General features: G+C 43.7%; 1 protein-coding gene across 2 annotated transcripts in view; it reads left to right on the top strand.

Moving 5' to 3' along the window:
• Positions 1–16755, top strand: part of dlgap1a (discs, large (Drosophila) homolog-associated protein 1a) — an 889543-nt gene that overhangs the window by 833375 nt on the left and 39413 nt on the right. For both annotated transcript variants that reach the window (XM_078540647.1, XM_078540646.1), the window contains one exon: positions 3656–4074. In XM_078540647.1, the coding sequence (XP_078396773.1) occupies positions 3656–4074 (419 nt within the window). The remainder of the gene's footprint in view (positions 1–3655; positions 4075–16755) is intronic.

Raw genomic sequence — 16755 nt, 5'->3', positions numbered from 1 at the left:
TGGTGTATATTTGTACCTTTAATAAAAATGCTGAAAGTGAATTTTAATTGCATGATTGCTGTTTCCTTTATTTGGCTACTCAACTTATTAATCGTATTGTATTGTTAATGCAGTTTATACCTCCATTTTTGTAATATCTGATTTGAAAAATAGGATTAAAAAACACATATTTTAAAGCTAGACCTTCTAACTCCAGAGATAAAAACAAAAAACTACTGCGGATGCTGGAAATCTAAAACAAAAACAGAATTACCTGGAAAAACTCAGCAGGTCTGGCAGCATCGGCGGAGAAGAAAAGAGTTGACTTTTCGAGTCCTCATGATCCTTCAGCAGAACTGAGTGAAGTTAGGAGAGAGGTGAAATATAAGCTGGTTTAAGGTCGTGCCCCCCCCCCCCCCCCCCCCCCCCCCGCCAACTTCTCTGCCACCCCCCACCCCTTCTAACTCCATGCTGGAAGAGTTAATTCCAACTGCTTTGCAACATTCTCAATTACAGGGTGAAAGATTATGGATTTTGTGACCTTCTACTGCTAAGCCTCACAGTTGCTTATTAACAAAATTTGTTTACAATGAAACATTTCCAGACAGCCAAAGGTTTTTTTTAAGTTCTCAGATAATTGCACCATCCATAAAACTGCTTGAAAGTTTGCCTAGAAAAGAATACAAACTGGGCATCTTGCACAATATTAGTAGTGCAGTTTCTACATACTGAAAATAAACCTTGTTCAACTACTTTACATGTAATACTTATGAACACTTCATGTCGTGGGATGCCTGTGAGCAGTTACTATTGTTTTACCAGTTACATTGTTTAAAGGAATTCTAACTATGACCAGAAACGAGCAGAACTTCTGCTTGTAAAAGAAGTAAAGTGGATGCCACATTATGCAGAGGGATCAAAGAGGTAAACTTGCTTTCATTGGAAAGAAGAAAGTTGAGAACAGACCATTTGAAGGTTGTTAAAGTGCAGGAGGAATAGGTAAATTCATGAATTGATGAATCAATTATGAATCAACTATTTAACTTGACTGCGAACACAGAGTTAAAGGACACAAGTTTTAAAATAACAGCAGCACATAAAATCGTCTCGTACCTTATCTTTTTTCCTTTCACAAAGATGCGTGAAATAGACTGCCATCGAAAGTGTTGTATTGCTGTGGTGATTAAATGCTTCAAAAGGTCTAAGGAGAAGTCAGACTGAGTTGATTAGCTCTCTCTTTGGATCAGTGTGTCTCATCACACCACATGGTGTATATATATGACTCACCAAACCACACAGTGTACATTCTCACTGAGACATCCCCGCAGCTATTGTGGTGAAGTTCAAAGTCCAGTCCATTCTGCAATCCTAGCAAAAGAATGCAAGGTAACAAGTGGTTCAGTGGTATTTAGAGCACAATGTAGACTTGTGCTCTAAGGCTCATCTAACTGTCTTTGAGATCCTGACCCCATCCAAATAACATACAATATACAAAGAAGAATATTTATGGGTTTTTGTGGTTGCAGTTTAACATTCATCTCATTGCTATTTGCTGGGACCTTGTGCACAGTTTGCCACATTTGTTTACGTAATCAAAATTAATTCTCTCTGAAAAGTGCTTTGGATCATTCCTGAGAAACATGGTAAGTTGCTATATGAATGTAAGTTTTTAGTCTTATTTATTGTGTGTGTATATGAAAAGTTCTAAGTAGATAAAATATCTTTTTTATTAAGAATGAGTGACTTGCTAGGCCATTTCAGAGGACAGTTAAGAGTTAACCATATTGCTGTGGCTCTGGAATCAAATCTGGAATCACTGTTTGAATTTAGAATTTTAATTGTTTTTAAATAAAGCTTTGTCAAGTTTGTATATTATATATAAATTCTACATACAGAATGAACCATTTCATCTCAACATACATTGAAAATTCCAAAGTCATGCTTCGTCAATAGCTAAACCCATTTTAAAAGTGTCATTTTTTATTGTCAGTACCAGTTATGTGCATAGGTGATGCTGTAAATGACCTATTTAATTTAAATCTGTCACATAACAGTAGTTGAGTGTTATCCTCCAGTTTTGTTAAAAGGCCAGGAATTTGTTTGGGGGAGACGGTAGTGTAGTGGTAATGCCACTGGACTAGTGATCCCGAGGCCTATGCTAATGCTGTGGGGCACGTGTTCAGATCTCACCACGGCAGCTAGTAGAATTTACCTTAATTAATAAGTCTGGAATAGAAAGCGAGTCTCAGTAATGATGACCATGAAGCTATCATTGATTGTTGTAAAAACCTATCTGGTTCACGAATGTCCTTTAGGGAAGGAAATCTTCTATCCTTACCTGGTTTAGCCTACATTTGATTCCAGATCCACAGCAATATGCTTAACTCTTAACTGTCCTCTGAAGTGGCCTAGCAAGTCACTCAGTTCAAGGGCCATTAGGGATGGGCAACAAATGCTAGCTCTGCCACTGATGCCCACATCCCATAAAAGAATAAAGAAAAATCAAAGTGTCTCTGGCAAAACTAAGTCTTTCCCAAGTGGACCATTTTAATAAAAGGTAATTCGTTAAAATTAATATTTTTTCCTCTGAAAATAAGAGCTCTTACTTCAGTTCTAGGAACATACTGGACATCTATATTAAGAGGCCCACCACAGAAAGATCAGCCATTGGCTGACAATCATTCTGTCCCTAATCTGTCAATGCTGTGGAAATACACAGAATGTCTGCAATTTCCCCTTAACCTCTTTGGAGAACCAGTCAACCTGTTCTCAATGGCAATGATTTCTCAGAGCTTGTCAAGCATTCCCACTCGTTGAGTGATTTCAGGAAACTTTGTGACCTCCACACCACCACCCGCAGCCTCCACTCAGCTGAGCAATGTCTGAAAACTGCTGGCCCCTCGCTTCAGCTGAGCAATTTCAGAGGCTCATCCCTCCCGCAGCCCCATTCCCTACATGAGAGATTCTGCAAAATTGTTTGTGACACAGCAAGCACCCCAGATCTCACCAAACTACTGCCACTAATCATTGATGTCTTCTGCTTCAGAGCCAATGAGCAGCACACACGTCTGAACCTTTATGTTCTCCCATTGCTCCTAGTGTTCACAGTTTCACAACATTGACATTTTCACATTTCAAATAAGTGTAGCGCAAATCCCCACTCACACCTTCACAAGAAAGATATCCTGGTCATGTGGAAATGAAGGGTATTTCACATCCCATCCCATGCTGAGGAGGATATGTAGGATTGGTACAGAGAAGGCCAGCTTGTATCTTCCCCTTCTTTAAAAAAAAGCAAGTCCGAGATGGTGGAAAAGGTTAGCTAACCCCAGTTTCCCTACGCTGAGATAATTCCAGGGAGGAATCATAAGAACCTAATTCTGTCTTCAGCTAGAATCCACATGCTATCACTGGGTGACAATCAAGAGGAGGAAGTCTGATTGTTTTATTTTGTTGCCCCTCAGTAGCGTGAGGGCACTGGGTCAATAGTCCTTACCCTGTTTGCAGCTGAGAATCAGGTAACCTGGGATATTCCTATTTGGTGTAACTCAAACATGGCAGTATGCTGAGCCACTAAGTCCACCTATAACACGTTTAGTACTATCAACTACAGTATTCAAGCACCACAAAAATCGCCTCTATATCAAAGTGTTTTGTTATTTCTATTCTGTTGAAGCTTTCGAAGATTTACACGGTCAAACAGTGTGACAGCAGCAGTACAGGCTGATCTGGATGACCAGGAAAATTCAGAAGGCTCTTTAGGACCCCAGGAAGTGGCTTCAGGCCCATTGTTAAGGCAGTTCTCCAAAGATGCAAGTACATCCACAGCTAGCGTTCTTGGAGTGGAAGGAAACCATTTGCAGGCCTGTGCACAGGAGGATGAATTTGACTCAGATTTTGATCCTTCTTTTCTGCCGCCACCGGAACCCTGGATTGACTCTGTATCAGAGACCAAAGTAGAAGCAGGCAAGAGATCAGTGTGTGAAAGGGATGGGCGATGGTTCATGAAGTTGCTTCAAGCTGAAAAAGAGCGAATGGATGCCTGGTGTCAACAAATGGAAAAAGAAGAACGAGATAATGATCTTCCTGAGGAAAGTAAGTGTATAGACTTTGATAGAAAATCTACATTAGATAACTCTGGCTCCATATAAAACAAACACATTTTACAGATAGTTTATAAAATGTATCTAATGTTACTTGTTTATCTGTGGAGGTGAATATTCTCAATGCCACTCTCACTCTGTTGCCAAACTTCCAACAAAGTTGCAGAAGGAAAATCCACATGGAAAATCGCTACTCCACCACCCCCGGCAACTCCTTGAGTATTGGTGTTACAAAAAAGGTTTTTTTTTAGATTGAAGTGTGAAAAGTAATCAAAATCAATGAACACCTTGGGGATTAAATTAGGCTGCAGAGTGCCCATTTTTCAGATGCTATTTGGTGTCCTAAGCAGGTAGGAAGCACCCACACAGGTAATGTTGTACCATTGTTTGAAAAGGGAGAAATGAGTAGACTGAATCATTACAGGCCAGTCAGCCTAACATCTGATGGGAAAATTATTGGGGGAAAATTCTAAGGGAAGGATAAATCCTCATTTAGGAGGGCACAGATTGGTCAAAGACAGTCAATGTGGATTTGATAAGGGAAGGTTGTGTCTGACTAACATGATTGCATTTTTTCTGAGGAGGCAACAGGAGGGTCAATGAGGGTACTGCATTCGGAGGAGTCCATTTGAATTTAAGCAAGGCATTTGATAAAGTCCCACATGGCAGAATTGGCCATGAAAGTAAAAGTCATGGGACCCAAGGCAAAGTGGCAAGTTGGATCCAAAATTAGCTCAGAGGCAGGAAGCAAAGGCTAATGGTCGATGGTTGTTTTTGTGACTGGAAAGTTTTTTCCAGTAGGGTTGCGCAGAGCTCAATCCTAGGTCCCTTGCTTTTTATGGTATATTTCAATGATTTGGACTTGAATGTAAAAGATTAAAAACTTTGTAGACAATACAAAAATTGGCTGTTTGGTTGATAATGAAGAAGAAAGCTGTAGACTGCAGGAAGATATCAATGGACTAGTCAGGTGGACAGAACAGTGGCAAATAGAGTTCAATCCAGAGAAATGTGAGGTGATGCATTGGGGAAGGTTTGCAAAGCAAGGGAATACACAATAAATGGTAGGATAAGAAGTGTAAAGGAACAGAGGAACATTGGAGTGCATGTCCACAGATCTCTGAAGATGTCAGGACAGGTAGATAAGGTGTTCAAAAAGGCATTGGAGATAATTGCTTTTATTAGCTGATGCATAGAATACAAGACCTGGGAGGTTATGTTGGAACTGTATGAAACACTAGTTAGGCCACAACTGGAGTACTCTGTGCAGTTCTGGTCACTGCATTATAGGAAAGATGTGATTGCACTCGAGAGGATACAAAGGAGATTTACGAGGATGTTACCTGGACTGGAGAATTTTAGTTATTTAGTAGGATTTCAGGAAAGATTGGATAGGTTAGGATTATTTCTCTGGAACAGAGGAGGTTGAGGGGAGACCTAATTGAAGTGTATAAAATTATGAGGAGGCTAGATGAATTGGAAAGGAAAGTCCTATTCCCCTTGGTTGAGGGGTCCATCATCAGCGACAGTTAGAGTATGAGGTAGGAGGTTTAAAGGGGATTCAAAGGGATTTTTCTTCACCCAGAGGATGATAGGGATTTGGTACCCAATGCAAGAAAGATGCAGAAATCCTCAACACATTTAAAAAGTACTTCAATATACACTTGAAGTGCCTTAACCAATAACACTACAAACCAGGAGCTGAAAAGTGTGATTAGGCTGAATGGCTACTTAAGAGCAAAATACTGTGGATGCTGGAGATCTGAAACAAAAAAAGAAAATGCTGAAAAAACTCAGCAGGTCTAACAGCATCTGTGGAGAGGTCCATATGACTTCTTCAGAGCACAATCATTAAATTTACAGCCTGGAAGGAAGCCATTCAGCCCATCGTGGCCAACAAGTAGCCATCTCTTAAGAAGGCTCTTTGGGACCCCAGGAAGTGGCTTCAGGTCCATTGTTAAGGCAGTTCTCCAAAGATGCAAGTACACCCACAGCTAGTGTTCTTGGAGTGGAAGGAAAACAATTGCAGGCCTGTGCACAGGAGAATGAATTTGAGTCAATTTTTGATCCTTCAGAACGCTAGCTGTGGATGTACCAAGTCAAGCAGCATCTGTTGCATGAGAAGCAGAGTTGATGGGCAAAATTTTCATTCACCTGAGGAGGCACAATAGGAGGCAGATGGGCCCACAATTTCCCACTACCAGCCAGCCTGCTAGTCTCCCGCCAAGGACCCACAGCCAGTGCCTATTGTTTCAGGCTGGGTGGTGATGGCTACCTGCCTGTGAGAGGTGGGCAGCCATTAAGCTAATTAAAGAGCCTATTAGGACCACCCTGCAGATAAAAAAACTGGAATTTTCCCAGGATGGAGGCAGCATCCCAGTGACAGATCAGATTTGGGTGAGTGGTCTGTAATGCGAGGAGGCCCCTCCGCACCCCCCCCCCCCCCCCCCCCCCCCCCACCAACCCCCCTGCCCTGCAGCTGCCATAACCACAGTCCCATAAGGGAGGTGGTGGTGTAGCGGTACTGTCGCTGGACTAGTAATCCAGAATCCCAGGGTAATGCTCTGGCGACTGGGGTTCGAATCCCACGACGGCAGAGAGTGAAATTTGCATTCAATAAAGATCTGGAATTAAAAGTCTAATGGTGACTGTGAAACCATTGTCGATTGTCGTAAAAACCCACCTGGTTCACTAATTTGTGTTAGGGAAGAAAATCTGCCGTCCTTACCTGGTCCGGCCTACATGTGACTCCAGGCCTAGTTGACGGTTGACTCTTAAGCACCCTCTGAAATGGCCTAGCAAGCCATTCAGTGGTATCAAATGGCTAAAAAGTCTCAAAGGAATGAAACCAGACAGATCCACCCGGCATCAACTGAGACATCGGAAACGACAATGGCAAACTCAGCCCGATCGACCTCGCAAAGTCCTCTTTACTAACATCTGGGGCTTGTGCCAAAATTGGGGGAGCTGCCTCATAGGCTAGTCAAGCAACAGCCTGACATAGTCATCCTCACGGAATCGTACCTTACAGATAATGTGCCAGACACCACCATCACCATCCCTGGGTATGTCCTGTCCCAGCGTCAGGACAGACCCAGCAGAGGTGGCAGCACAGTGCTATACAGTCAGGAGGGAGTTACTCTGGAAGTCCTCAATGCTGACCCTGGACCCCATGAAATCTCATGGCATCAGGTGAAACATGGGCAAGGAAACCTCCTGCTGATTACCACATATCATCCTCCCTCAGCTGATGAATCAATACTCCTTCATGTTGAACTCCAGTTGGAAGAAGTACTGAGGGTGGCAAGGGCACAGAATGTACTCTGGGTGGGGGACTGCAATGTCCATCACCAAGAGTGGCTCGGTAGCACCGCTACTGTCCGAGCTGGTCAAATCCTAAAGGACATAGTTGCTAGACTGGGTCTGCGGCAGGTGGAGAGTGAACCAACAAGAGGAAAAAACATACTTGACCCCATCCTAACTAACATGCCTGCCGCAGATGGATCAGGCCATGACAATATCAGTCGGAGTGACCACCGCACAGCCCTTTTGGAGACGAAATCCCATCTTCATGTTGAGAGTGTCCTCCATCGTGTTGCGTGGTGCTACCACCATGCTAAATGCTAGATTTCAAACAGATCTAGCAACTCAAACCTGGGCAACCATATTATTTTTATTCATTCACGGGATGAGGGCTCGCTGGCTGGGCCAGCACTTATTGCCCATCCCTAGCTGCCCTTGAGAAGGTGGTGGTGAGCTGCCTCCTTGAACCACTGCAGTCCCTGTGGTGCAGGTACACCCACAGCGCGACTAGGGAGGGAGTTCCAGGATTTTGACCAAGCGACAGTGAAGGAACAGCGATATATTTCCAAGTCAGAATGGTGTGTGGCTTGGAGGGGAAATTCCAGGTGGTGGTGTTCCCATCTATCTGCTGCCCTTGTCCTTCTAGATGGTAGCGGTCATGGGTTTCGAAGGTGCTGCCTAAGGAGCCTTGGTGAGTTTCTGCTTGAGGTGCTGTGGGCCATCAGCAGCAGCAGAATTGTACTCAACCACAATTTGTAACCTCATGGCCTGGTATATCCCCACTCTACCATTACCACTAAGCCAGGGAATCAACCCTGGTTCAATGAAAAGTGCAGGGGGGCATGCCAAGAGCAGCACCAGGCATACCTAAAAATGAGGTGTCAACCTGGTGAAGCTGCAGCATAGGACTACTTGCATGCCAAACAGCATAAGCAGCAAGTGATAGAGCTAATCGATTCCACAACCAACGGATAAGATCTAAACTCTGCAGTCCTGCCACATCCAGTTGTGAATGGTGTTGGACAATTAAACAACTCACTGGAGGAGGAGTCTGCACAAATACCCCACCCCCAATGATGGGGGAGGCCATCACGTCAGTGCAAAAGACAAAGCTGAAGCATTTGCTACAATCTTCAGCCAGAAATGCCCAGTGGATTCCATCTCGGCCTCCTCCAGAGGTCACCAGCATCACAGATGCCAGTCTTCAGCTAATTCGATTCACTCCACGTGATATCAAGAAATCGCTGAAGGCACTGAATACTGCAAAGGCTATGGGCCCTGATAATATTCCAACAATAATACTGAAGGCTTGTGCTCCAGAATATGCCATGCCCCTAGCCAAGCTGTTCCAGTACAGCTACAACACTGGCATCTACCCAGCAATGTGAAAAATTGCCCAGGTATGTCATTTACACAAAAAGCAGGACAAATCCAACCCGGCCAATTACCGCCCCATCAGTCTACTCTCAATCATCAGTAAAGTAATGGAAGGGGTCATCATTAGTGCTATCAAGTGGCACTTGCTCAGCAATAATCTGCTCACTGACGCTCAGTTTGGGTTCCATTAGGGTCACTCAGCTCCTGACCTCATTACAATGTTGGTTCAAACATGGACAAAAGAGCTGAACTCGAGGTGACGTGAGAGCGATTGCCCTTGACATCAAGGCCGCATTTGACCGAGTGTGGCATCAAGGAGCCGTAGCAAAACTGGAGTCAATGGGTATCGAGTGAAAATTCTCTGGTTGGAATCATACTAGCACAAAAGAAGATGGTTGTGTTTGTTGCAGGTCAGTCACCTCCGGTCCAGGACATCACTGCAGGAGTTCCTCAGGGTAGTGTCCTAGGCCCAACCATCTTCAGCTGCTTCATCAATGATCTTCCTTCCATCATAAGGTCAGAAGTGGGGATGTTCGCTGATGATTGCACAATGTTCAGCACCATTCGCAACTCCTCAGATACTGAAGCAATCCATGTCCAAATGCAGCAAGACCTGGACAACATCCAGTCTTGGACTGAGAAGTGGCAAGTAACATTTGCACCACACTAGTGCCAGGCAGTGACCATCTCCAACAAGAGAGGATCTACCCATCACCCCTTGACAGTCAATGGCATTACCATTGCTGAATCCCCCACTATCAACATCCTGGGGGTTTCCATTGACCAGAAACTGAACTGGATTAGCCATATAAATACTGTGGCTGCAAAAGCAGGTCTGAGGCTAGGAATCCTGCGGCGAGTAACTCACCTCCTGACTCCCCAAAGCCTGTCCACAATCTACAAGGCACAAGTCAGGAGTGTGATGGAATACTCTCCACTTGCCTGGATGAGTGCAGCTCCAACCACACTCAAGATGGTCGACAGCATTCAAGACAAAGCATTCCGCTTGACTGGTACCCCATCCACGCACATTCACTCGCTCCACCACCGACGCACAGTAGGAGCAGCGTGTACCATATAGAAGATGCACTGTAGAAACTCACCAAAGCTCCTTAGCACTTTCGAAACCCACAAACACTACCATCTAGAAGGACAAGGGTAGCAGACACATGGGAACACCACCACCTGGAAGTTCCCCTCCAAGTCACTCACCATCCTGACTTAGAAATATATCGCTGTTCCTTCACTATTGCTGGATCAAAATCCTGGAACTCCCTTCCTAACAGCACTGTGGGTGTACCTACACTGCAGTTCAAGAAGGCAGCATACCACCACCTTCTCAAGGATAATTAGCGATGGGCAATAAATGCTGACCTAGCCAGCGAAGCCCACATCCCTTGAATGAGTAAAAAATAAATAACTTCGGCTGCTTATTATCCAATGGGGCAGTTGCCCTTCCAGAGTGACAGCCTTGCAAGCGTGGCCTTTTTGAATTTAAAATTTTTTAAAAGCTCTTCAGTGCATGCCTCTATCTTGAAGTGCCTTCGTTCACCTATCTACATTGACAGTTTACACCTCTCGGACTGCTGATTATTCAGTACCAGAGGGCCTCTTATTGGCCCTTTAGCCTCAGGAGCCCACCCTTAATTAGACCATAAACATACACCCTAGCCAATAATTAGGGTCGTGATGAGGGATCGGCACCTTGAAATTCACCCATCATCAGGATCCCGATCCCAGAATGAAAATTTGAGAGATCTTAAAGATTAATTGTATCTCTCTCCAAAGAGGCATGCTTTACCCACTGCCACACACCCCTCCCCCCCAACCTCCGCATAGTCAAATAAGTGGCCAAATGCCTACTTCAAAAATAAAATGCACCTCAAAATGCTTTCCATCAGAGGCTTATGCCTCAGCATGGAGTTCATGGGGGTCCTTTGGCCATTTCCCTCAGCTGGGAAACTCATAGAAGTATGCCATTATTCAAGTTTGGAGGGAATTTTGATTCTGCTTAAAAATACTTGATTACTATTGAAGTGATAAAGAAGGAAAGATGCTAGTAATTTAATGATGAGCTGAACAGCCTGCTTGTGTTATCTAGTATTTGATGATTCCAAATTATTGCACTTTTATGTATTCCTTACACTTTTTCTATTTACCATGGGTTTTTTTTATAATGGACAATGAAAAGGCTTATTTACTGTGTTGGCAGAAATTTACTCAAGCAGGTTCCACACACTTATTTATCTCCCTGCAGTGATAACCACATTTATATACCGCAAAACAATTAGTTTGCTCTCTTTGGCAAGGCATCTTGCATTGGAGAATTATATACCTTTCCCTTCATGTGCCAACATCACTCATTTTTGCAAAAATATAAAAGGGCTCTAATTCAGCATAAACAATACATCCAAATCTAAGCTATTAATATTTATCACTAAAAGCAGTGGTCCTCGTACCAACCCCGAGGAACCCCATGTATACCTTCCCCCAGTGGGAAAACAGGTGTTCATCATAGTTTTTTGTTTCTCGTCACTCAGCCAATTTTGTGCCATATTCATGCTATCACTGTCCCTTTTATTCCATGGGCTTTAACTTTGCTGGCAAGCCTATCACATGGCACTTTTTAGAAGTCCATGTACACCATATCAACTGCATCACCTTCATCAAGCCACTCTGTTGCCTCATCAAAAAACTCAATCAAGTTTGTTAAACACAACTTTCCTTTAATAAATCCATTCTGATTTTTGAAAATTATTCCACAATTGTTCAAGTTACTGTTAAATTTCTCCTGAATTATCGTTTCTAAAAGCTTTCCCACCAACAAGGTTAAACTGACTGGCCTGTAGTTTCTGGGTTTATCCTTGCACCCTTTTTTAAACAGGGGTGTAATATTTGCAATTCTCCAGCCCTCTGGCACTACTCTCTATGGCAACTCCAGCCCCACTCCTGTATCTCAGGAGGATCGGAAGATTATAGCTAGTACCTCCACAATTACCACCTTTACTCCCCTGAGCATCTTCAGATACATCTCATCTGGTCCTGACTTATCAACTTTAAGTACTTTCTTTCAGCCTTTCTAATACCTCTTTATCAATCGATATCCAGTAACTCAACTACCTACTCTGTCACTATCACTTCAGCACCATCTTCTTCCTTGGTAAGTAGAGGACCCATTCAGTACCTTAGCTATGCCCTCTCCCTCCATGCATGGATCCCCTTCACCCTTCTGCCTACTAAGCTTTTATTATTTATATGCCTATAGAAAACTTTGGATTCCCTTTTTTGTTAGCTGCCAGTCTCTTCTCTCACTCTCCCTTTGCCCCCTTATTTCCTCTTTTACTGCAGCTCTGAACTTTCTATATTAATCTTGTATTATCCTCCTGACATCTGTCACATGCACCCTTTTTCTGCTTCATCTTACTCTCTATCTCTTATGTCATCCAGGGGGTTCTGGCTTTGGTTACCCTGCCTTTCCCCCTCTTTGGAATGTGCCTTGACACTAGCCGAATTATCTTCTCTTTGAAGGCAGCCCATTGTTCCTTTACAGCTTTGCCTATCAACCTTTGATTCCAATTTACCTGGGACAGATCCATTGAAATTGAAATCCCACTGGAATTGGCCCTTCTGAAATTAATAATTTTTACTCTAGATTAGCCCTTATCCTTTTCCATAGCTAACCTAAATTGCTCCCTAAATGTTTCCGTACTGACACATGATCTATTTTGCACACGTCATTCCGCAGAACTAAATCCAGCAATACATAACTCCTCATTGGGCCAGAAATACACTGATCTAGATAATTCTCCTAAACACACTTCAGAAACTCTTTCTCCTCTCTGGCCTTTGCATTATTACCACCCCAGCCTTCATTAGGTTAGGGAAAGTCCTCCACTACCACTACTCTATAGTTTTTGCACCTCTCTGTAAATTCCTTGCAAATTTGCCTCTCTATATCTTCACCATATTTAGTGGCCTATAGAATGCAACCAGTAGTATAAAGCCACCTCAACTGTTTCTTAACTCTAATCAAATCATGCTCTAGAACATCCTCTCCCTTCAGCACTGTAATATTCTGCTTAATTCGTGCTGCTGCCCCATCTCCTCTCTTTCCTTCCCTATCTTTCCTGAACACCTTGTATCAAGGAATATTTGTTGACCAGTTCTGCTCTTTTTGAGCCAGAACTCCATTACTGCCCAGGGATCATATTCCCATGTGGCTCTTTTTGCCTGCAGCTCACCAACATTAACGTGGTAAAATGCCCTAAGGCACTTCACAGGAGTATTTTGCTTAAACAAAATTTGACACCTAGGCACATAAGGACAGATGACCAAACGTTTACTCAAAGAGATAAGTTTTAAGAGCAACTTAAAGAAGGAAAGAGAGGTAAGAGAATGGGACAGGTTTAGAGATGGAGTTCTAGAGCTTAGGGCTTTAGCAGCTGAAGGCAGGGCCACTATGATGCATTGATTAAAATCGGGGATACTCAAGTGGCCAAAATTGGTGGAGTGCAGATATCTTGGAGGGTTGTCAGGCTGGAGGAGATTGCGGAGATAGGGAGGGGCAATTTCATGGACGGATTTAAAAACAAGGATGGGAATGTTAAAATCGAAGCATTGCTTTACAGGGACCCAAAACATGTCAGCACGCACAGGGTTGATGGATGAATGGAATTTAGCATGATTTAGGAAACAGTTCTTTCTGACCCCAAATTAACACAGAGGGTAGAATGTGGCAATCTGGCCAGGAGTGCACTGGAATAATCAATTCTAGGGATAACAAAGACATGTTTGAGGGTTTCAACATCAGATAAGCTGGGACAGGGCAGAGTTGGGCAATGTTACAGAGGTGGGAATAGCAGCCTCAGTGAAGGTGCAAATATGTGATCAGATATGACACCAAACTTGTGAACAGTCTGATTTAGCCTCAGACAGTTGCCAGGGTGAGGGATAGAGTTTGTGACGCGGGCCTAATATTGAGGCTTCAGTCTTCCCAATATTTAATTGGAGGAAATTTCTGCTCATGCAGCACTGGATGTTGGATAAGCAGACTGAGTGTGTAGAGACAAAGAGGTTAGGAAAGGTGGTGGTAAGGTAGAGCTGGGTGTCATCAGCATTCATGTGGAAGCTGGCATTGTGTTTTAGATTATGTTGTCGTGGGGGCGGGTATGCAGCTGGGAAATAAACCTAAACAGATTGAAGAACAAATACAGCACATTTCATTAGTTTATTCTACCCATACCTCTTTCAAAATATTCAAATTTCCGAGGCTTTAGCAGTTCTTTGGATTGCTTTAAACAACAGTAATTTCCAAGTCGGTTCTCATGATCTCCTACCATAACTTTGGCAGAAGGGTGGAAACCCTAGAGGAATGGTAGTCTTTCACCGAAGTTATGATAGATCAAGGAACTCCTACAGAAATTCTACCCCCTTGTGTCCTTGATGAAAGCGCTTTCACCTGAGAAAGACAAAGTCCTCTGCTTGCCTCCACCCACAAGACAGTCAGCAAAAAGGGAACTGCCAAATTGGGAGAAGGTTCCAGTAATTATTTCTTTTGTCTGGTAGCCTGTAAGCACAGAGCTGTCAATCAACAGTACTATCAGATACCCTGTCTGAGACATCTGCTACAACAGACTCACACCCCATGGTGGGCCAGCAATCCCAAAGCATTAGGTCTGTCACTTCCTCACAAGCCTATGATTGAGTTTCCAAACAATTGTACCTTTGTGGATAGCGAGAGCATTAATGACTAACTGTTAATCCTCTATCCCTTAACACATTTTTTGCTAGATCAAGTAATCTTGTTTATTCATTGCACCCTGCCTTGATTCCATCAGTCTGTTGTATACCATAAGGCAAGAATGCTTTCACCGGTACCCCGTCCACCTCCCCCACCCCACCATAGCTTGTGTTTGAACATGATGTCAGTGCTACCATTTTAGAGATCAAAACTCCAGCCAACTCCATCTCTTAATCATTCATGAAATGACACATCCCCCACCCCGCCCCGCAATTCTGCAGCATTCCTATTTAATGGGATCATCAGCTACTTTCAAGTTAATTGCTGATTGATTTCTACTCACTGTTGCTGTGATTGTACAAGTGTTTCTAGAGTTCTAAAGCTGCTGAAGTCTACAGTGAGTAGCTTGACAGGTACTGAAGGTCTTTGTCCTGACTTCAAGGCTTCAGCCCAAACCAATTGCTTGAAGTTGCATGAAGTTGTGGGCATTCCCCTTGGAATACCACATTATTAAGAGAAACAAAGCAGGACAATCTGCTAGAAGTGCGAGGAGAGGGAGAAGGACTCCCAGAGGCCATAAGCGCCCAGGTTGTTCATGGGGCTGTTCTTCTACCTGAACCTCAGTGAAGAACTGTCTGTAAGATGTTTGCTCTTCACTAAGGATATCCCCATTGAAACCTGCCACTTGCTGCAGCCACTACACGTTGAGAGCAGGGCGGGAACAGCATTGCCTGTGATTGTGAGGGTGACCATGACCATGAACTCTTATGAGTGGGCTCCTTCCCAGCTAGAAATGGAGATATTTACAACATCTCTCAGTTTGACAAACACTGTTGCATAACAGAGGTTATTGAGGCTCTCTATTCAAAGAGAACTAACCACATTTCATTCTCTCTTGCCAGAGGGAGGCAGGTGGAATGAGTATATAGCTTTACCAGGATTGCAGGTTTCCTCATGGTGCAGGGTGCTACTGACTGAGTGGGCGCCACATATCAACTCTGAAATATTCTGCAACTAAAAGAGATTCCACTTTCTGGCCAGGCTTTCCATGAACAACTGATCTGACTAGGCTACTAGTGAATATAACCCCAATTCCCCATCCACTAACAGTCCCACCGTTTACCTTCCCTCTGTTACTGACTATCACAACTTACCCTTGGTCACAATGCTAAAATAGAATCCAATGCAAAATAAACATTTAAAACCAAATTTATAAATCAAATCATGCCATATACAGATGCCAACTAATCACCTTGAGCATTCCCTTAGTGCCTGTCTTTTTTGTGCCTTTCCTGTCCTAGTGCTCCTATGCAGTGTAACCCTATTGGCTACATGACGGCTGATAGAAGACTGCTGACTTTCGATGGAGGAAACTGCAGATGGCCTTGGAGGCCGACCATGGGTAGCTGTGGATCTAGAAGGCCCAGCTCACACTGTATCATCTTGGCATGAGCAGTAGCAGTTGGATTTGCTGACTGACCAGAAGGGCACTGGCAGAGTGACAGTGACTGAATCACTATCTGGAGTAGTGCATCAGCAATCCTAGTTATCTGTTGGGCTGCTGAAGCATCCTGGAAGCCACTTTGAACACTGTAATCCATGGCCCTGATGGCAGCAAGCGTGCCTTTTATGACAGCAGCTTGAGCTTCCACTGCAACACTCAGACATTTAGTGGCGTCTGCTTGGGCTGCAATGGAAGCTATATTGGCTATCAGAAGCTGCATCATAGTTGGGTCCCACAAATGTGCTAATGATGTTTGCCACCACTTCCATGTCAGAAAGGATGGACTCCAAGCTTTGTGCCAAGCCCTGTGCAAAGTTGGTGCTGAACTCTACCATACTCCCTGACATTACACATAGGCTTTCTGGAAGGCCTGCAAATGCATCAAGCATTTTATTGTGTATATTCATCAGCTTGCCCCATCAAAGTGCTCATCTGAGTCTATCTGCTACACTAAGGGCTGGATTTTTATGGAGCCGGGAAGACTCCATGGACCTTTAAAATGACGGACGAGACCCAGATTCGGAAGCCTCACCCCCATTTCTGATAGACCTGGGAGAAATTGGCAGGGTGTGATTCACACAGGTGGGAAACAAGAGATCTGCAAGGCCATTTGATCTTATTGCTACATTCAAATAGACCCCATTTTGGCTGGTCCCAGGACCTTAACCCACAATGTATGAGTCATGAATTGATGGAGTAGTCAAAAACGCTCTTGAAGGGTGAATAAGGCCTGTATAATTGTCATGATT

The sequence above is a fragment of the Cetorhinus maximus genome, chromosome 4, assembly GCF_964194155.1.
Source record: "Cetorhinus maximus chromosome 4, sCetMax3.hap1.1, whole genome shotgun sequence".
Classification (NCBI taxonomy): Eukaryota; Metazoa; Chordata; class Chondrichthyes; order Lamniformes; family Cetorhinidae; genus Cetorhinus; species Cetorhinus maximus.
This window is presented reverse-complemented; position numbering and strand designations above follow the sequence as displayed.